Consider the following 23,631-nt stretch of genomic DNA (forward strand, 5'->3'; position numbering starts at 1 on the left):
CGTGTGTAATTGGCACCGTACAGGATGCAGAAGGCACTAAAAGGGGTAGTACAGAAACAAATAGCGGATTTACTAGCCACAGATATTATTATTGAACGGTCTGACACACCGTGGAATAACCCGATTGTGTTAGTAAATAAAAGGCTTAACATAGATGCACCTTCTATTCTGTAGGTACATCAACATGTGAAGTACAGGATGTGTGTGGATTTTAGCGGTGTTAATGCTTTAATGCGGAGGAATAATTATCCGTCACCTTTAATACAGACAAGGAATGTAGTATCTTTAAAGATACTAAAAGGAATGTACAATTGTTACGAATATGGATTCATTATTAGGTTGTTATGGAGTTAGTGTTCATTCAGAGGATAGGCGGAAAACTGCATTTGTATTGTCTGATTCTTTGTAGCAATATAAACGTATTTCCATTTGGTTTGATGTCTGCTCTGTTGACTTTTAAAGGTTGTTGGACAGCGTTCTAAGTCGTTTGAGTTACGGCAGGAGTGCTTGTGTTCCTAGGTGATGAGCCAGAAGAACAATGGAGGAGTATGCTGATAGGCTGAGGGATGTATGTGTTAGAATAGCTGAAGCTAATTTGGCTATGCAACCTGAACAGTTTAGGTTTGCACGGAGAAGTGTAGACTTTGTTGGGCATAATATGTGTGACTTTGAAGAAAACCCCAATAGTAAGTAAATTGAAGCAGTTGTTAATTAAGCACATAACTGCAAAATTGAGGGCTGTACTTATTTTCGTAGAAAAGGTTCATTTTTATCATATGTTTATTCCAAATTTTAGTGATAAAGCTGTCTTTTATTAATTTGACTAGAAAATGTGTAGGGTACCATTAAAGTTATTAAATGATAAAGGTACTAATTTTGTAAGTAACTTACTCAAAACTACATGTAAATTATTGGGTATTCGTAAGCTGCAAACTACACCCTTTAAGCCAGAAACTAACGGTTTGTTAGAAAGACTACCTGACGTTATTGGCACTATGATACCACATTGGGTGGATGAACATAGCTCAGATTAAGAACAACCTTTTGCGCCAATGGCCTTAAGAAATACAAATAACGCTGCTACGGATGCGTCGCCATTCTATTTAACGGATGGAAGGGAGATGAATGTACCCAGTGGTGATGATCTGAATTGAACTTTACCTGGCCTTAAGAAATACAAATAACGCTGCTACGGATGCGTCGCCATTCTATTTAACGGATGGAAGGGAGATGAATGTACCCAGTGGTGATGATCTGAATTGAACTTTACCTGGCCTTAAGAAATACAAATAACGCTGCTACGGATGCGTCGCCATTCTATTTAACGGATGGAAGGGAGATGAATGTACCCAGTGGTGATGACCTGAATTGAACTTTACCAGAAGACACGTCTTATGTTAATTTGGTAGCACTACTCGTATGAGGTTGTCCAAATTATCTTTCATTAGAGACCGTATGGACGATTTAATTAACAAAGATCATCAGCGTGATGTATTAAACGAATCCAATAGTAGTAGTTCGGCACAAGCTGAGAGCTTATTTCTTATTCACAGCAAAGTTCTGATTTTGTAGCTCCTAGCCCCACCTCCTCAAATTTAGGATGATAGATGATATCCGGGACGAATATTGGTCTCCGGGAGTTCCGATTAGACTCTCTGCTATAAATGAGGGGGATGATGGGTAAGAAGAGCCGGAAACATCTATTAGTAATAATACTAGGTCAAAAATTATTTGAAAATAATTAAGTGTTTTGTTAGAGGTTTCTAAATTGAGTCCTTGCGTACTGTGGGTTTTAATTAGTAGTGACAATTGTTGATGTGTATTGCTAAACTAAATTCAAAGCTGTAGTAATTATTTTAATTGTCGAGTAAACGATAGATTTTAATTGATTTAGTTTGAAGAACATATATAATCAGATAATTTATACATAACGTATGAATCATTGCTGTCTCAAGTGATGTGAAGTGGTATGATGGATTTATAATTAATGAGAAGTATTCAGAAGATTAAGTATTAATCTAAAGTTAGATTGTGGGGTTCTTGCGCGGTGATGGTATTGTGATTGTTTACTGTATATTATTTGCACGGTTTCTTTTTTTTTCATTTCCGGGTTAATGACTGGGATTCTAGTCACGAAATATGTGATAAAATGTGAGAAAACTTTTTGACAGTTATTACCGGTACTGTTTTTTAAAGAGCTTGACATAATGGTTTTAGGGTATTTTTGAATTGTAGCCAAATTTAGTGTACATTTAAGTTACAGTGATTTGGTATTTTCTTTATGTGATTCAACTGATACGCTTCAGTAAAATTTATCACTTCTTACGTGGGTAGAGTATGGATAAAAAGGGAATAATAATTTTCTAGTTGAAGGGACTAGGAAAAAGACGGGGCTATAATTAATTCAGCCGGAACAGGTTTATAGTGTTTGTTTGAAACTCTAGATGATAATGATGACTTTAGTTCGTTGTATCTAAAACTTTGTACATGGGTAAAACTTGAGGAAGGCACTATTAGTTTACTAGAGAAGTGGCTGTCTTATGTGCGAGACATGCAATATAACATGAAAAGTAACGCAACATGATGTCGATATGTTTGCAAAATTATAAATTCAAATTTAAGCAAAATTACCAACAGTATTACTATTGCGTAGGAGGATGTTATTGGCTTAAATAATAAAACTATTTTTTCCAAATGAGTAAGTTTGTACTCTTTAATCAGAAGTATAGCGTTTGTGATTCAATACTTACATTCTGAATTAGTTACGATTCTAGGGGCATTGGATGAGATTGCGTAGGGAGTCATAAGTTTTATTTTGATTTATCCGTATAAATTTATGAAATTATAACGGGAGTAAAGATAAGATTACCTGGGGGCTATACCCTTCTTGAACCCGTGCATGTAAATACGGTACATTTGTTTTATACAATTTGCAAAGGATTTGCCATATCTTATAAGGAGGGTATAAGAAATTGTTTTTCGAGTGCCCATCCAATCAATAAAAATACATTTCGTCTTAGATATAATCTTAATGCTCCTAGTACATAATGAGAGAATTGAAAATTATATCAGTCGTAATTATGTTTATTTAAAAAATGTGTTTTATTTCTATTCAAGCTAAAGTAACCTGAAAGGTAATTTTAGGGTTCCTTTACTCTCGTCACTCTTATAAGAGAAATACACATTGGAACGGTATCAGGGACTCTCTGTGTCAAATAGCAACGTTGTATCTCTCCAGGAGATATTCAGCAAGTTTACTCTAACAGGAGCTGACATGGTTTATTCGCATTCAGTTCTTCAAATAATTAGAGAAGAAACGATCAAGTTGGAAAACCATAATATGGATATTGGTGTTAAAGTGAATTCTATATCATTTTTGGTATTAACAATTTTTGTGCCACTTGAGGTGTGGCAACTCAAAATATTTTGTATTTTGTGTCGTATGACGCGAGTGAGCAGGATGATGTCAAGATGTGCGGGCCGCTAAAACGGGACGAGCAAGGAACTGTTAAAACAGCGTTTGGGAACTGGGGTCATATGACGCGAGTGAGCAGGACGATGTCAAGATGTGCGGGCCGCTAAAACGGGACGAGCAAGGAACTGTTAAAACAGCATTAGGGAACTGGAATCATATGACGCGAGTGAGCAGGACGATGTCAAGATGTGCGGGCCGCTAAAACGGGACGAGCAAGGAACTGTTAAAACAGCATTAGGGAACTGGAATCATATGACGCGAGTGAGCAGGACGATGTCAAGATGTGCGGGCCACTAAAACGGGACGAGTAAGGAACTGTTAAAACATCGTTAGGGAACTGTAAACCCAAGACGGCGAGGCGCGGCACTGCTTTGCGGCTCAACAACCTTGACCAATGTCATGCGCTTGACCTTGTTGGTGACGCCACTGATAAGCAGCCGACTGAATTGTCAATATGCGTTATTATTATTGACCTGAGTGAAACGATTGCTTTTTAAACATGTATGTCATCTTATTAGTTATTAAATTCAGTGCAATATTGAGTAAAAAATTATACACTAATTAGACACGATAGGGAAGGCAAGGAGGGTGGCGGTGTTGCCGTATATTATAAGAGTTTTTTTTTAAATGCAATGTTTTAGCAAGATCACAGGCCCAGTACTGCAAAAAAACCAGAATTTCTAATTTTGGAGGTATGTCATGGGTGGAAACTTTTGCTTTGTGTAATGTACAGACCCCCTAAAGCTGGTCACTTGGCTGAATTTTTCGATATAGTGTCAAACTTGTTACCTTTGTATGATAATTTAGTTATTATTGGAGACTTAAATATAGATTTAAGTAGTAATAGAGTGTTCTATGATAAAACCCAATTACTGGAGTTGGTTAATCTGTTAAATTTGCAAATATTGCCTCTCAACCCGACTTATCATCTGCCTACGTCCGATACTCTGTTGGATCTGATTATTTGTAAAGACACTTTTAGAGTAAAGAACCACGGACAGTTAGCAGTGTCAGGGATTTCTTACCATGATTTGATATTTGTTGAACTTAATTTTAAGTTAAGACTAGGATTGAAAAAGGATTTTATTACTATTAGGGATTTTAAAAATATTGATACAAATCATTTGAAAAACGAATGTGCCATGTTGAATTGGAACGAGGTATATTTATGTGAGAATATAGATGACAAAGTTGATATTCTGTGTAATAGGTTGGTTTATTTGTACGATAAATATATTCCTGAGAGAAGTATTTACACAAACAAAAATCCATGTCCTTGGATTGATGGTCAGCTCAGATTACTGATGAAAGAAAGAGACACTATGTATAAAAGGTATGTTAGAACAAAAGATCCTGTTGTATTTAATAACTATAAGTTGTTACGCAATAGAATTAAACGATTAATTAGGGATGCTAGAAATAGTTTACTTTGAGAACTGTTTTCAATCTGATCTAAATAATAAGTCTATGTGGAAAATTGTAAAAATCAAGGCGTAGGAAAAGAACCTAAAAAAGTTTTTAATCCAGTTGTTTCGGTTGATGATTTGAATTCGTTCTTCTGTGGCATAAGTAATAATGTAAATTTAGACTTAATTGCTTATTATAATAGTCTGGGACCAAATGATCAAAATAATTGTTTTAGTTATAATGAAATTAATTGTGAAGCTATACATCATGCTATACTGAATATTTCATCGAATGCGGTAGGCAGCGATGGAATTCATGTTAAGTTTCTAGTTATAATTTTTGAGGAAATTAAGATTATCCTGAGACATGTTATTAATTTTTGTTTAATGAACAACGTTTATCCCCAGCAATGGAAAAGAGCTCTTATTTTACCGTTGCCTAAAGTACAGAATCCTACTGATTGTAACAACTACAGAGCAAAAAATATTCTATGTGTATTCGGTAAAGTATTTCATAAGTTAATCTATGAACAGGTGTAAACATTTATTTGCAATACTAATGTACTGTATAAGTATCAGTCTGGGTATAGAACCAACTTTAGTACTCAAACTGCCCTGGTCCGTATTACTGATGATGTGCGCTTTGCTATGGACAAACGTCAATTAACTGTGATGGTTCTACTTGATTTCACACGTGCATTCGACTGCGTCCATCATGAATTGTTGTTATCAATCCCCAAAATCATATTGTTTTAGTGATAATGCTACCAAATTGTTTCAGTCATATTTGTCAAATAGGGTTCAAAGGGTAAAAACTGTGAGTGGTTTACTGTCTAATTGGAGGCATAATCCTGTGGGTGTTCCGCAAGGTTCAACTCTCTCTGCAATGCTATTTTCTTTGTATATAAATAAAATATGCGAATCGTTAGTTTTTAGTAATTCAATGTTATATGCTGACGATCTACAATTGTATGTACACACTAATGTTAAGGATATAAACAATGCAGTGGCAAGTTTGAATGCTGATTTAAGCACATTATTTCAATGGTGTAATGATCATGGTTTGAGCTTAAATATTGCTAAATGTAAATCAATAATTTTAGGGACTAGTAGACTGTTAAACACTATAGATCTAAACAGTGTCAATCGTGTATCTATCAATGGTAGATTTCTAAAGTATGAGAATATGGTGTTAAATCTTGGGATTAGAATAATGAATACTTTATCCTGGTCAGAACAGGTTAACTATGTATATAAAAGGGGTTTTTCAATGCATATATCAGTTCAAACGTCTATGTTTCAGACCATCTGTTGAGATTAAGATCATGTTGATTTCTAGTTTGGCACTTCCATTGTTTGACTATGCTTTGGTGACTTATTGTGACATGAATAACATGATGATTGATCGTTTGCAAAAGGCTTTAAACGCCTGTATTAGATTTATTTTAAACTTACGTTTGGATGACCATGTGACTAATTACTACAAACAGTTAGGATGGTTAAAAATAAAAGAACGTTTAGAATATAATACAATATCATTAGCATATAAAACTTTAAATAATAGAGAGCCTCAATATTGATATGAAAAATACAGATTCATGGAAAATGTACATTTGAGACAAACACGTTTTGGTAGTACAATTTTACAGTTTCCAATACACAGAACTGTTGTGTATGGCAAGGCATTTCACACTCAGTCAATAAGATTGTTAAATAACCTAGATAATAGTATTAAAGATAGTACCAGTATCAAAAATTTCTTGGAAAAAGCTCAAATGTAATCTCGTGAAAAGATATGAACAATGAAAGTAGGAAATCTCAATGTAATTGTTAAAACTTAAACACCTTAATTATGATAAACAATGTGTAACTTTAACCTTAACATTGTTGTATAAACTATCAGTACCATAGAGTGTAATATTTATCAAAGTATTTGATAGTCATAATAGTGAAAGTAATACAATTAACATATTAATTAATAATTTTGTTATTGTTGTTGAATATGTAACAGTCACAACTCGCTTTATATATGGTAATATATGTATTGTTGGCCTGTCACAGTGGGAGATTGGACCGTAGACAATTGTCAAATTCTCTCTCTCTCTCTCTCTCTCTCTCTCTCTCTCTCCTCTCTCTCTCCTCTCTCTCTCTCTCTCTCTCGTTTTTTTTCGTACGTCTAAAAAAACGTTAAAAACTGCACATATCAATGTTGAAAGTTTGAGAGCACACAGAGAATCTTTCCTTCAGTTATTCAGCGATAACATGTTTGATATTATAGTAGCTACAGAAACATTTTTAGATCCAGTTATGCAATCAGCACCTTATATGATCGATGGGTATAATATGATAAGGCATGACAGAGAAGGAAAAGAAGGAGGTGGCATAGCTGTGTACCTTAGAAGTAATCTAAGTTATAGAATAATAGCCTCATCCGACTCTAGATATAGTAAGAAAGTAGAGTATATTGTGTTAGAAGTTACGTGTGTCTGGAAATTGTTGTTATGTGCAGTATATCGCCCCACAAAAGCGTCTGGAATAGCCGAGCTGTTTGATATTATAGCTAATTTAATGCCCACACATGATAATTTATTAATGTTAGGTGATTTTAATACTGATCTCAGCTCTAATAGAGTTTTTGCTGATAGAACTGCATTATTGAATCATGTTGATGCTCTTAATTTAAATATTTTACCACTGAATGCAACCTACCATTTACCTAATAGCGATACGCTGTTGGACTTAATTATAGTGAATGATGTAAATAAGGTAAAAAAGCATGGTCAGTTGGCTGTTTCAGGGATTTCTTACCATGAATTGATTTACGTAGAATTAAATTTAAGAATTAAGTTAAATGTAAATAAGAACAGATTAGTTATAAGAGATTTTAAGCATGTGAATATCATTAATTTAAAAAATGAATGTTTAAATACGGATTGGGGCAATGTGTATAGTAGTAATAATATTGATGAAATGGTTAAATGTGGTTGAGGAGAGATTGTTAGAATTATTTAATACATTTGTACCTGAACGAGTTATTCGTAAGAAAAGAAAACCTTGTCCTTGGATAGATGAAGTACTGAAAGGGTTGATGACACATAGAGACTCTAAATATAAGCGTTATGTTAGAACAAAAAATGTGGGGGACTGGGAAGAGTACAGACAGTTAAGAAATAGAATTAAGAGATTACAGAGAGATGCGAGGAATCGTCATTTTCGTTTGTTACTGGAGGAACAAAAGTCGAGCAAAGACATATGGAAGATTTTAAATAGTCAGGGTGCTGCTGGTAAGGAAAAGAAACATATTTCAGACCCTATTGTTAACATCAATGACCTTAATAACTATTTTTGTGGTGTTAATAATGGTATAGACAATAACCTGATTGAATATTACAAGAGTAAGAGAGAACTAGGAGATACTCATAATAATTTTAAGTTTACTAATATTACTGTAGAATTAATTCATAGTGAGATTAAAAACATTTCCTCTAATGCAGTGGGAAATGATGGCATACCATTAAAATTCATCAAATTAGTGTATGATGAAATAAAATATGTTTTATGTTACATTTTTAACTATTCACTTAATAATAGTGTTTATCCTAGTCAGTGGAAGAGAGCATTAATTCTGCCATTACCAAAGATTGATAATCCTTTAGAATGCAAACACTACAGGTCTATAAATATTCTGTGTGTCCTAGGGAAGATTCTTGATAAGCTTGCATATAAACAGGTCAGCGAATATGTTAATGTAAATAATATCCTGTTCAAATACCAGTCTGGTTATCGCCCTGTATACAGCACTCAAACTGCCCTGATAAGAGTAACAGATGATATCAGACGAGCCATGGATCAGAGGAAGTTAACAATATTAATGCTCTTGGACTTTAGTCGAGCTTTTGAGTGTGTCAACCATAGGCTACTATTGCAGTAGGGGAGAGTGGGGGAATTGTGCGCACCTAAGGGAAAATATTTTTCATATTTTTTTAATGGCTTATTTTTGTGTCATCCGTTTACACCAAAAGTTGAAGTGGTTATCATACTATACACTGGTGTGTTTTTTGAAAATAAAATACCCTAAGGCAAACTATGTACATTTATTTTTCTAAGAGTATGCAAGAGCGCACAATTGCCCGAACGTAAGGGTAATGGTACGCAGTGGGGTTGGGTAATGGTGCGCGTTTTTGAGCACATATCGGAATGTGGAATAAAAGTCACCATTTATAGTAAACACTTTATTATACAGTGTGTAAGTAAAACATTATAGTGAATAAAGTATAAAATGGTTATATAAAATGTTTTTGGTTACAAAGAGATATTTTTAATATGAAAGAGATAATTTTTTAAACAAAGAGGATAAAAATTATTTTAGTATTTACAGAATTCGCAAATAAAGTCTTTAGCTGATTCTTTCATTGTGCATGCTGCGTGATACCACTTTCCGCACAATATACATCTGTACCACAGTTCCCTGTCCTTTTCCATGATCTCCACAAAAACCACACAACTCATTGGGGGCGCCCCCTCAACTGCGTCTAGATCGATTACACTTCTGTCTACATCGTCAAACTCGTCATCAATTGCAGATGGCGCTGAAGGGTCTATGTCTGATTCATCTGATGTGTCCCAAACGCTTTTCTCTAGTTTGTGATAAGGCCTAACTTTGGTCCTTTTTTACCTTACTGGCAGTAGGCCCCATTGCTTTTATTAAGTTTAGGAGACAAAGCTAAACTTTGAACAAACTTCTGGTTTTTTTTTTGGTCAGTCTCTTTTTTTTTCAGTTCTTCTTTTAGTTTTTTCTTTTCTGCATTAGCTTCTAGTTTTATTTTAACTGGAGTGCTAGTTAGAATTTCTGAATGTTGTTTTTCCCTGGGTTTTTTTCTGATTTTGCAGGCTTATAAACCTTCTTATTTGAACTCAAGAAAGGAGCGTATGCCAGAAAGGAGTTGGAAGCTTTGGTCGATGTGCACGGTAACGGATCATCAAAAAGACTTGGTGCAATTGCAGTTGACTGAGGACTTCCGAAAGTTGATGGTGTTGACACTTGACTTGTGGAAGGGAGTGTTTTTTTCTGGACAAACAGTGATCCTAGTTGGTGTAGGCATTTCATGCTCTGGAACTCCTTCTACTGGAGGGATAGGCAAGTCGCGCATTTCAGCCATTCCGTTGTCAAAAAACTTATCAGGTTGAAAGGGAAAATCCCAGCAGAACGGAAGCCTGACGCAGCATTAGACATGGTAGCTACCTTTTATAAAAGCTTGATTAAGGAGTCCGGCAACATCATACTCGGTTATCTTCTCATGACCGGATCGCATTAGATGAAGATCATATTCTCTATACAAGGCGTTTTTCAATGACCGAAAAAAGTCAGGTCCAGTGGCTGAAGCCGATGGGACGTGTGAGGGGGCAAAGATATCATATGAATGTTGCTGTCTTTGCAAAACTTGTAGGCCGGTATGGATATATGACTGTTGTGATTGTCCAGGATTAGAAGAACAGGATCCTCGGGTGTAGTAGGGTGTGAGTGTTTTTTAAAGTGAGCTAAGCCACTCCAAAAACAGCTCCGAGTTTGTCCAGCCGTTGTTAGAGAGGCAGTAAAGTGCACCATGTGGTCCATTCACTTGAAGGTTGGGGGTCATTCTTTTGCGTGGATATATCAGCATTGGTGGGATGTAGTGGCCACCAGCACTTACACAAAAAACTGCTGTGATTGTTTCTTCCCCTTTCCCCTGAAGTAGCCCCACCTACTCTTTTAGCACCCTTTAGTGCCAACACTTTTGGGCACTTCTTTTGGACGGTTGTTATAACCGGTTTTTCGTCCTGATTGTACGTACGGTGGGGGTCTATTTTCAAATTTATGTATCACTGCTTTCAAGTTATCAAAAAAAATCTTAACCTCTTGCTCATTGAACGCTGAAATTCTGTTAAGACTTGTGTTTTCAGGCTGGCGTAAACTTCAGGTTTGTGTTGCGTTTCAAGTAGCTATATAACCAGTCTTTGCCTGCCAGACAAGTTTCTTTGTTTGAAAAGAGTGCTTAAGCTTAAGAACCATTGTCTTCAGCAAATCTGTAGGCAATTCGGCGAAGCTCTTTGGGTGTTAAACCATAAAAAAGACTACTTAGCAGCAAAACAAATTCACTAAGTTCAGCTTCCGTCTCTGCCGGGAAAATAGTTTTCCGACCTAATCGAAGATTGACGTCTCTTAGGCCTATTGGTTCCTGAACGGCAAGGTATTTTCGTAAGGTTCGCCTCTGGAATGTTTGAAACTTCTTCCGACTTCTCTGATTTTCCCTTTTCTCTTCTTTGACAGCCCGCAAAGCATTTTTTAGGTCATCTGGCGAGTACTTTAGGCGATCACCCTTTCGAATGTAATTTCTCGGCATCTGAGAACAAAACCACGAAAAACAAAGATTAGGCAAACCTTTGTATATAAGCGTGTGAGGGGGAATCATGCGCGCAAACGCGTACCATTACCCGACTGCGACCATGTGCGAATAAACCTAACCTAAAATATGCAACTGAACTAATCTAAAGACCAATCATATACCGAAACACGCGTAAATTAACGTAGTTTAAAGACTATGTACAGATTATTTAGATTGGAGAAATGATGTAGGCTTACCTTCTTATTTCCTGATGAGAGAAAATTATAAGAAAATCACGATAAACACTTCTTTTCACTCTCACTCATTAACAACTGCCAGTGGCCGCGCCGGGTGTTGTTGTCTAGTAGTTCGCATAGCAACCGCTAGGTGCAGCACTTATCAGACATCGGATTACTATGTCCGTTTGTCTCAAACAGTGATGCGCACTATTACCCACTGCGCAGAAATTACCCCACTCTCCCCTACTCGAATCATATAATTTTGATGACATAGTTCTTAAGTGGTTTTGCTCTTATTTAGTAAATAGAGTTCAAAGAGTTAAAACTCAAAGTGGTGTACTGTCTGAATGGAGGTGCAACCCTGTAGGGGTGCCTCAGGGGTCAACAATGTCGGCATTGTTATTTAGTTTGTACATAAATAGAATAGATGAACCTATTACTTTTTGTAAGACAATGTTATATGCTGATGACATGCAAATGTACACACACTGTCAGTTGGATGAAATTAATATTGCTGTTGACCGCCTAAACGCTGATATTACAATGTTGTATAAGTGGTGCACTGACCATGGGCTAAGCCTGAATGCAGCTAAATGCAAACCGATAATATTAGGAACACCTCGTCTTTTATCTAATGTTAACTTAAATGAGATTTTGCATGTAACAATAAATGGGGTTGCAATTAATTATGAGCATACTGTTGTTAACCTAGGTGTTAGAGTGTGTAATACGCTGTCATGGTCGGAACAAGTTAATTATATTCATAAGAGAGTATACCAAAGTTTGTATAGGCTTAAGAGGCTCTGTTTCAATCCAAATGTACATATAAAAAAACGCTTGTATCTACCCTTATTTTTCCACATTTTGACTATTCCAATGCCGTATTTTGTGATATAAACAATGAACAACTGCAAAGGCTACAAAGAGCACAAAATGCATGTATTCGTTATATTTTCAATTTACCAATAGATGCGCATATTACTGCTTATTTTAAAGAGCTATATTGGCTAAAGATCAATGAAAGAATTGAGTACAGTGTTCTATTACAGATGTATAAAATTTTGATGTTTGAGAAACCAGACTATTTATTCCATCAATATATAATGATGAACCGTGTGCATGGTAGGGAAACAAGATTTGGTAACATTACTCTACAGTTTCCAATTCATAGAACTGTAACATATAATAGATCTTATCATGTAAGGAGTATAAGATTATTAAACAACTTGGATGACAGTATTAAATATGCTCCTAGTATTTCTTTGTTTAAAAAAAGGCTAAATAATCATTTGTTGGCTAGATATGAGTAATTACTACATCACTGCTGTAAACATAATATATGTGATTAATGAAATTAAATTTAGATTACCATGTAAATAATTGTTCTGTGTTGTTTTCTTTTCGTTGTGTATAAATTATAATGTATATTTATTAAACTGTGCATGTAAATAATTGTTCTGTGTTGTTTTTTATTTTTGTTTTGTATAAATTATAATCAATATTTATTAAACTCTTTATTATGCATGTTTAAATGCATGTGACTTATTAAGGTGTTTAGGTTAGTTTGAGAGGAATAGTTATATTTATTTCATGAAATACTTGCACTTTATCTCTAATATGTATTGTTGAGTGTGCAATGGTAAAAAAATAAAATAAAATAAAAATATATATATATATTTATAATTTAATATTTAGAATTTATAATATCATTGTGTATTGCTGGAATAACCTTGTTACAAGCATGTAATGTACAGACATGTATACAATGGAATGTAAAAATGCTTGTGTATAAGTAAGACATGTTTTTCCACAACTACTGTAATAATTAATGATAAAATTGTAAAATGTTTGGGGCCTGTCCTGGAGGAAGAGTGGACCTTTGGTCTAAGCCAGGGCAGGTTAAATAAAGAAATTGTCAAATTTTTGCTCTCTCTCTCTCTCTCCTCTCTCTCTCTCTCTCTCTCTCTCTCTCTCTCTCTCTCTCTCTCTCTCTCTCTTCTCTCTCTCTCTCTCTCTCTCTCTCTCTCTCTCTCTCTCCTCTCTCTCTCTCTCTCTCTCTCTCTCTCTCTCTCTCTCTCTCTCTCTCCTCTCTCTCTCTCTCTCTCTCCTCTCTCTCTCTCCTCTCTCTCTCTCTCTCTCTCTCTCTCTCTCTCTCTCTCTCTCTCTCTCCTCTCTCTCTCTCTCTCTCTCTCTCTCTCCTCTCTCTCTCTCTCTCCTCTCTCTCTCTCTCTCTCTCTCTCTCTCTCTCTCTTCTCTCTCTCTCTCTCTCTCTCTCCTCTCTCTCTCTCTCTCTCTCTCTCTCTCTCTCTCTCTCTCTCTCTCTCTCTCTCTCTCTCTCTCTCTCTCTCTCTGTCTGTAAGAATTTTATTCATTTCACAATATAGTGCGTTTAGTAAAAAAACAGATATATTTCCAAACATATATATCCAAACATATATATTTATAAGTACATTCACTTTGGAGTTATTTCATCGAGATTATAACCATATTGTGTAAACTCAGTTCCAGGAGTTGTGGCTGGCATAAACGTGTCGAAGGTGACTCCTCACTCGCTGACAGTGGAGTGGGAGGAGCCTACCTCAGCGCCCCGCTGCACTCGAGGATACAGGCTTGTGCTGAGCCAGGATAGTAAGTTCAAGCAGCAGATAGACTACATAACAGTCGATATATCAGAGAACATGAAGTACACCTTCACTGGGCTCGACCACTGCTCTCTCTACTTCATCTCTGTCAGAGCTTTACCAGAAGACACTTCACGAAGTAATCCAGTAATCTTCAATAATTTTGAAAATGAACCCACATTCTCGTTTACTTCTATAATAAGTAAGTGTGTTACGTATATATTTATAAGTGAATTTTAACGATAAAATATCTATGTTTTGTATTGTAGAGGTTAATAAGTAGTTAAAACTATTCTAGGAATAACGTATGGTTCTACTGTCAGATTGCATTTAGGTGTGACGTGTCTATTTTTTAGCCTAAAATCCGAGAGCCATTTTGCATCTCATAATCAAGAATTTGAAATCTATAAATGAACTTTTCCCAAGAAATAATACAATCTTGTTTTGGTGAAGGTCGTATGTAACGGCATCGCAACAGTTAAACATGTCAAACAATATAATTATTATCAAAATAATATTTTGTCAGTTTAACACACTTAAAACCAACCATCAGACTCGTTAAATAGTTATACTACATTCAAATACAACTATTAAATAATTAAAACTGTATATAATAATTAAATCAGGAAACGATTGACATTGGAAATCTTCATGTGATAGGGTGGCGTACTGGTTATAGAATTGATTGGGTTATTCATATAACATTGTGTTGCTTATTTTATTTGTAAATTGTTTATCTTGCATTATTTTATACTTCAACTCAATGGAGCCATTCGTGTGTTCTTATACGGAAGAAAATCAACATAGCTGTGAGTACAGTAGCCTATGAAAAACGTGGTATGTTCCCATAACGTACATTTTCAACCTAAATTAAATAATGATTTTTACTGAAATAGTTGTCAAATAACTTATATTAAATATATCATTACGAATTTAATGAAGTCAACAACAGTTCTTTTAATAAAAGAAATATCCAAAATGTAAACTGTACCACCATCAAAACACTACGCACTTTAGGACAGGGCTCATATAGCATTGGTGTTACACAACGCATTTTTAAATAGTCAGTGTGTACTACCGTTGAGGCACTACGCACTTTAGAATAGGGCTCATGTAGAATACGTGTTATGCAATGCATTTTTAAATACTTAGCGTTTACTACCGGGGAAGCACTACGTTCTTTAAAATAGGGATCATATAGCATTGGTGTTAAAAAAATGGACTTTTAAATAGTTAGTGTGTACTACCGGTGGAGCACTACGCACTTTAGAAAAGGGCTCATGTAGCATCGGTGTTACACAACGCACTTTTAAATAGTCAGTGTGCACTACCGGTGAAGCACTACGCTCTTTAGGATATCGCTGATAGGGCATCAGTGTTACAAAATGCACTTTTAAATCGTAAGTGACAACTACCGGTGAAACACTACGCACTTAGAATAGGGCTCATGTAGCATCGGTGTTAAAAAATGGACTTTTAAATAGTTAGTGTGTAGTACCGGTGGAGCACTACGCACTTTAGAAAAGGGCTCATGTAGCATCGGTGTTACACAACGCACTTTTAAATACTCAGTGTGCACTACCGGTGAAGCACTACGCTCTTTAGGATATCGCTGATAGGGCATCAGTGTTACAAAATGCACTTTTAAATCGTAAGTGTGTACTACCGGTGGAGCACTACGCACTTTAGAAAAGGGCTCATGTAGCATCGGTGTTACACAAAATGGACTTTTAAAATAGTCAGTGTGTACTACCGGTGGAGCACTACGCTCTTTAGGATATCGCTGATGTAGCATCAGTGTTACAAAATGCACTTTTAAATCGTAAGTGACAACTACCGGTGAAACACTACGCACTTTAGAATAGGGCTCATGTAGCATCGGTGTTAAAAAATGGACTTTTAAATAGTTAGTGTGCACTACCGGTGAAGCACTACGCACTTTAGGATATCGCTGATAGTAGCATCAGTGTTACAAAATGCACTTTTAAATAGTCAGTGTGACACTACCGGTGAAGAACTACGCAATTAGGTTAGGGCTTATGTAGCATCGGTGTTAAAAAAACGCACTTTTAAATAGTCAGTGTGCACTACCGGCGAAGAACTACGCAATTAGGTTAGGGCTTATGTAGCATCGGTGTTACACAACGCACTTTTAAATAGTCAGTGTGCACTACCAGCGAAGAACTACGCAATTAGGTTAGGGCTTATGTAGCATCGGTGTTACACAACGCACTTTTAAATAGTTAGTGTGTACTACCGGTGGAGCACTACGCACTTTAGAAAAGGGCTCATGTAGCATCGGTGTTACACAAAACACTTAAAATAGTCAGTGTGCACTACCGGTGAAGCACTACGCTCTTTAGGATATCGCTGATAGGGCATCAGTGTTACAAAATGCACTTTTAAATCGTAAGTGACAACTACCGGTGAAACACTACGCACTTAGAATAGGGCTCATGTAGCATCGGTGTTACACAAAACACTTTAAATAGTCAGTGTGCACTACCGGTGAAGCACTACGCTCTTTAGGATAGAGCTCATGTAGCATCGGTGTTACACAAAACACTTTAAATAGTCAGTGTGCACTACCGGTGAAGCACTACGCTCTTTAGGATATCGCTGATAGGGCATCAGTGTTATAAAATGCACTTTTAAATCGTAAGTAACAACTACCGGTGAAACACTACGCACTTAGAATAGGGCTCATGTAGCATCGGTGTTACTCAACGCACTTTTAAATAGTCAGTGTGCACTACCAGCGAAGAACTACGCAATTAGGTTAGGGCTCATGTAGCATTGGTGTTACACAACGCACCTTTTGTTAGTCAGTGAGTGCTACCGGTGAAATACTACGCTTTGAAAGTATTTTAAACATCAACATTGTGTTTTGAAGTTTGTGCTGAGTTATGAGTGACACCAAGTATTAGAGCGTTCCATGAATAATAATTTCATTAACATACATATGTTTGGATTTAACATCTCTTGAAAGAAGATGGATAATTTTGGTGGATAGAAATATTTTAAGAATTTTAATATGTTACTTGTTGATACCTTTTACAATGCACTTTAAACATAATCATTTATCTGTTTTTAAACTCAAACCTCTACCAATCACAGTCTCTTCAAACTGATTACCTAATCTACTTTTAGGATCTTAAGTTGCGGGTGAGGACTCAGGTGTGCAAGTATTTCCCGAATCGTATGTATGTGTATTTGTGTAATCTGTGCTTTTAGGTTAGATGCTATCCCAGATACAACCTCTTAAAGTATATGGAAGAAGTTTACATTCACAAAACCAATTTTGTAAATGGTCTTATGTTGATTTCAATAATGCCCTTGGGATTGGACATGTAATCGAGATGTTTATTTGGTACCGTGAATTTGCCTTCTAAAAATATTCCAGAGATAAAATAAAATATTTCATCTAATGAATGCGTATCTAACTAAACTATTAAACAGAAGATGAAACTTGTTAGACTCTAATGTATTTTATATTTATCTTAATTGAATGATAGTTTTATTATATTCATATTTTATTTTATATAGAAATATATAGTTATATATGACACGTGAGTGTGATTATAAGGTGTAGACTGTGATAAGTAAACATCTTGCCTAAGCATCAAAAGCAGCTTTTTGGAGCCCCTACTCTATTTTCTGCAGAAAAGCCTATTCTAAAGTGTACTGCAACAGTCTGGGAATGGAGTTTACCAATATTAGATTCAGTGAATGATTTATTTCCTCATATATTATCCTGGTTTACCATGTGACCGTCACATTTACTATGCAGTTTTCTGTATGAACAATAATGGCCAAGGTAAGCATATATGTTCTTGATGGTCATATAGTGTTATATTTCAAGTTCAAAGTTCAATATATACATGTAAACCTACACTGACAAATGATATCATACTTTAAAAACGTTTTTAGAATTTGGGTTATGCTCCCAAAGTACTCTCCTTGGTAGAGCGTCTGGTTGTAGGACGGGCTGCATTAACAAAACCATTATGGTTTTCTAAAATTGACAAAAATTACCATTGAATAAATATTTTTATGACATTATCACATCCTATTAATGTTGGCCTGTGCAGTTGTTATGTTCAGTAAATATGGTATAAGCTCGGAAATAATATATCTATCTCACCTGGAAGATGAAACGAATTTTAAAATTTGTGGAGAAAATGTACGCTTAACCCAAGCTTTATAATCTCTTTAATAGAACTATATAGTTTGACTAACGGAAAATAAAATATTTTTATTGAAAGAACTACTGAATTGTTACAGAAACTAAATAAAAGACATAATCTAATGATCCTTGGTGACTTTAATATTGTCTTACTTGATAACTTAGTGGTTCTGATCAAATTAAAGATACCTATATTAACTTTTTTAGGCCTTGACTCTCCCACTTGGGTAGACATTTTCGCAACAGACTGTATTGTCTGATCATTCTGCTCAACTTAATTCAGTGACAGGTGTTGGCACTGTTGGAATTTTTCCCGTTAAAATAACCTCTTTTAAATAACCTCATATAGAGAGTCGTGGTGAGATGTTGATAATGTATTCTCTGTTAATAAAATGTTTGCTGCATTTTTACAAACATTTAGCCACAGTTTTGTTGTTGAGTCCGAAGAAAAGAACAAAAATAACACGCAATAAAATCAATAATAAGTAACTCACTCGGGGTATAATAAATTCAAGAGACATTCTCTAAAAAACCTACATATAACTTTAAAACTAAACCCTACTAAAAAAAGAATCACTACAAAAAAATGTATTCGATGGTAATAAAAGCTGCTAAGTCCCAATACCTACATAACACCCTCTCTTCATCTTGTAATAAGACTTCAGATGGGTGAAAAATAAATTAATCAATCTAAAAAAAATATGTCATAAATTTTTAAACTGAGTTTAAATTATGGGTTTTAAAAGCAAACCAGGAAATATGTGAAGCATTGCATAATCACTTCACAAATAATCACTTGCACAGCTACTAAATTGAAACCTGCTGGAACCCCCTTTGCAGACCCAGAAAAAGAACTCTGTACCTGATAGTCCTGTCTCATTGTATCCTGTAACCTCGAAAGAAGTAATTGGTGCCGTACGTATGTTAAAAAGTAAAACATCCTCAGGGATTGATTTTGCTTCAATCAGTGTTGTAAAATGAAGTATGTATGCCATCAGTCGGCCACTAGCCACCATTATATCACATTATTTTAGATTAGGTCAGTTCCCTAGTGCACTAAAGAATACAGTCACTGCGCATTCAGTGCACAAGGTAGGCGATAGTTGGCTCCTAGACTCATATCGTCCCATATATAAAATATATACTTTTAGTCAAATTTTCAAATTGATTTTTTTGACCGTTTAACTTCTTTTCTAAATTCAAACGATATTTTCTCAAAGTAACAATTTGGATTTACGAAGCGTAAATGCATTAGTGAGGGTTTTTAAATGCATAAAATTGCTTTATTTCCCTAAATTATTACTGAAATAGACAAAAAAAGACGGGGGAGTCGTGATAGATCTGACGAAAAAGCATTCGATTGCGTGAGTTATTCACATCTTTTGGATTGTCTAAGAGATGGTCAGAGAAAGGCTGGGTCGCATATCGTTACAGTGGTTGAGCTCCTATCTATCTCTGCCCAGGTCTAAGGCACCCGTTCATTGTGAGCCTCAGTAAATATCTGTGTCCCCCAAGGATCGATTCTGGGACCAACACTCTACAATTTTTATGTAAATAATTTACCGATGGTAGATAATTTCCTACAATACCATCTGGTTATGTACGATGACGATCTTGCTGTCAGCTTTTCCAACGTCACTGCTAAAGAATTGGAAATTAAAATTCATGTTTGTTTTAACACATATATCAGTTTTTAATCGTTTAAATTTACATATGAACCTAAACCCCCGTTTGTATGGAATTTTCTTGGTGGGTTGAATTTAATTCACCTACTATTGAAATTGACAACACAGTTGTATGAATACTTTGTATGACAACAGAATGAATGTGTTAAATGTCTGGGAGTACATATACATGATGACTTCAGTTGGCGGCGTACTCACATAAACCAGGTCTACCGGTCTGTCTCTTCATCTGTATTCCTAATGTGCCAACTTGCCCAATACCGCAGTGAGTTCCTGATTAAACCTGTTTACTGCTCTAATGTTGCGTCACGCGTAAGGTCTTGGTTTATTGATCTGGGGCGCGGCTAACCTAACAAAGATTAATAGAGTGTTTGTATTACAAAAATGAGCCATTCGTGTTCTTGCGGGCCTAGGTAAACGAGGCTCTTGTAAAAGTGCATTCAAGAATTAAATTTGTTGTCAACACTACCTTGACTAAACATTTTTTAAATTGTTATGTTTGCAAAATTCAATAGTTTATCATTCATTGGTAGATCCGCGGAAGGAACACGGGTACAACACCCGATCACGAGTGAACCTCCGACAGACACAGCACCAGTCGGCTTTGGCTGCAGGTTTGCCTCTTAATGACGGCGCCAGGGTGTTCTGGAGACTTCCTGATTGCCTAAAGTCCATCCAAAACAAATCAGAATTAAAGCTCAAATTGATCAGCTCTTAGTGGGGAGGTGCTTATCCTCAGTAGGAGAGTTTTTATCGTGGGTGTATTACATTTACGATAGATTCCTCTATTTAGGCTACTTTCTCCTATTATTTAATAAATCTAATGCCTTTGTTGTTGTTTTTTTTTTTTTTTTTTTTTTTTTTTTTTTTTTTTTTTTTTTTTTTTATTTTGTTATAACAAATTTAACATATTGACATTGTCATAAAACTTGTAATTGTCAAACGACAACAAATAAATTAACATTTCACTTTTTCTAGTATAATAGTGAAGAGTTACTTTAATTATTATCAACATCATAAACAACAAGAACTGTTTATTCATTTGTTGTAATACTAGCTTGTTAATATTGACTACATATAGCCCATTTTAGAAAACAATAATAAATTAATAAATGTGTATGATTTCAGGTAATGCCACTGTGGAAAATCTGACCATTGATAACTTTTCTGAAGACCAAATAACAATTTCTTGGAAATATTCTGATCCTTCGCTCGCCTGCCTTTTCGAGTTTAAAGTGGAGGTAAAATCAAGGACAGCCCATCGCATCCACAGCTCTAGGTCCATGAACTTCAAGATCAAACAGTTAAATCCTTGTACAGTTTATGACATTCACGTGACGGCCATGTTTGGGGGAGGATTGCCATCGCAACAGTCAGTTGGTATAACAGCGCATACACTCCCTCGAGGTATTCTATTGTTTATATTTTAATATCGGCAGTAATGGTGACGATGAAGCTTGTATCGGATGTTCTTAATTCTATCACTACATTGAAAATTCACTCAATCGATATTCATAAATTTTGAATTTTGTGAGGCCTTTCGATAATAGCTTTGCTATTGAAAGGCCTCACAAAATACAAAAGTTATGAGTATTGGTTGTGGTTATTTTTTAATCTAGTGATTGAATTGGCAGTAATGTTAACACATGGTATTTATAATATGCAATGTGTTATAATAAATTAAAGTAAATAGCATAAATATTAACGTATTTGGCCTTATAACGTATCTTTTAATTCCAAAGAAATGTATCCATTTCAAGAAAAATATGAAATCTCTAATCTTGTTTCAGAAAATCTTTTGAATGAACCAGTACAACACATACAAGTGCACAACAAAAGTGACATATCCCTGACTGTCTCTTGGGTAGGCCCAAAGATGGGAATGAATTGTGTGGAGACTTATATAATTGACACTAAAGATTCAATAGGTAATACAGTTTCTTATGAGCAGACTAACCAAACCATTTTTGAGCTTATTAACCTCAAAAAATGTGAGGTTTACTATGTCCATATCAGGCCCAACTACTATGGTACTACCAGCACAGCCTCTACACTACAGCAGCTCGGAGACTCAGTTATTGTGACAAATACTACAACTCAAGGTAAATACTATACTGTATAACTATTTTTGATTCTTTTTTAAGGCTTAAGCATGAATAAACTAGACAGTAGTAAAATGCATCAATATTACAGATATAATATTCAAATTCGTTTAATGTCGTAAGACAACTTTTTTTGTATGACAGAGTCAAGTACATGCTGTATATATATATATCAGTTTTAATATTTAATAGTAGAGGATTAGAGAGTGAAGGGGTTACGATGTACACGAACCTGTTTGCAATTATTTTAAAGCTTAGTGTTGTTTCATGAAGAATGAACCCTAATTGTTTGAAAATCTTGTGATCTTGTTGTGGTTTGCGATAGTTGCCCGTTTTCCAATCAAGATCAGATTGTTAAATATGTTATATTTAACAAGTATATAAAGGTCGGAAACTGATGAAACGTAATATATACTGTATATATAAATAGAATAATATAATATTATATATAGAATCGTTTTAGTTTAGCCATTGTAAATATGAATTATTAATTTACAGAATTTACAACTACATTGAAAGTAACAGTGCTCGACAGGTTTTGTACTTGTCGGTTTTTCAACTTCATTAATATACACATAATGTATATATATATATATATATAATATATATATATATATATATATATATATATATATATATAATATATATATACATACATATTGTATATATATATATATATATATATATATATATATATAATTTATTTATTTATTTATTTATTGATGTGTGTTTCTTTTACAAAGTACTCTTTTGGCTCATGCATAAATTTCAACCTGTATGCATATATTTAGCATTGAAAACTGTGTAGACAATGTTGTGGTGGAGTTACGAATGAAGGCTGAATGGAACAGCCTGCAGCTGGCCTGGACGTTACCAAACACATATCGCAAGTGTGTGAGCGAGTATGTTGTGCAAGTGTGTAGTCGCTTGGGTTGCCTGGATGAGGTGACGGTACACGGTATGTCGTACTCTGTCTCCAACCTGAGTGTCTGCACACTGTACAAGGCCTCAGTAGTAGTCAAGCTCTCCGAGAGCAGGTTGTCCAGCAAGAATGCCACGGTCACACAGCTGACCAGGTCTTCAGGTAATTCGGACTATGATTATCAATTCGATTGTGCTAAAATAATATAGTATAAGCGTTGTTCAAATTTTATTTAAATCCAATTCCAGGAAATAGGTCGGCTTTTTTATTAAAATGTAGACTCCAAATTTGGCCAGTTTATTATATAACGTAATCGATCATGGATCTATGGTATTCTTCAATGGAATTAACTTACAAAATTAATACAATTTTATAATAGTTCATGTGTATCAAATAGTTTAAAAATATTGTGTCATGCCGTTGACATATTATTGAGTTACTACCATATTAGTATTATTTTATAACTCTATTAAACTAAATTAAATAAAGAAAAGAGCCAAATTCAGCACATTCGGCATAGGAAATTAATTTGAACAAAAACACGTTCATCTTATACATTGCAAATTTTATAATTAAGATTGGTACATTATCAACAAGGCTGGTTTTACAGTTCGCAACTTTAGATCGAGCAAT

General features: G+C 35.1%; 1 protein-coding gene across 1 annotated transcript in view; it reads left to right on the forward strand.

Moving 5' to 3' along the window:
- The first annotated feature begins 538 nt into the window (after window positions 1-538).
- LOC124369544 (receptor-type tyrosine-protein phosphatase eta-like) overlaps window positions 539-23,631 on the forward strand; it is a 75,111-nt gene continuing 52,018 nt past the window's right edge. Inside the window, exons 1-7 of the mRNA XM_046827569.1 lie at window positions 539-686; window positions 3,407-3,546; window positions 9,772-10,018; window positions 13,985-14,305; window positions 21,103-21,381; window positions 21,765-22,076; window positions 22,885-23,160. Coding sequence (XP_046683525.1) covers window positions 539-686; window positions 3,407-3,546; window positions 9,772-10,018; window positions 13,985-14,305; window positions 21,103-21,381; window positions 21,765-22,076; window positions 22,885-23,160 — 1,723 coding nt within the window. The remainder of the gene's footprint in view (window positions 687-3,406; window positions 3,547-9,771; window positions 10,019-13,984; window positions 14,306-21,102; window positions 21,382-21,764; window positions 22,077-22,884; window positions 23,161-23,631) is intronic.

This window comes from Homalodisca vitripennis, chromosome X (assembly GCF_021130785.1).
Source record: "Homalodisca vitripennis isolate AUS2020 chromosome X, UT_GWSS_2.1, whole genome shotgun sequence".
NCBI lineage: Eukaryota > Metazoa > Arthropoda > Insecta > Hemiptera > Cicadellidae > Homalodisca > Homalodisca vitripennis.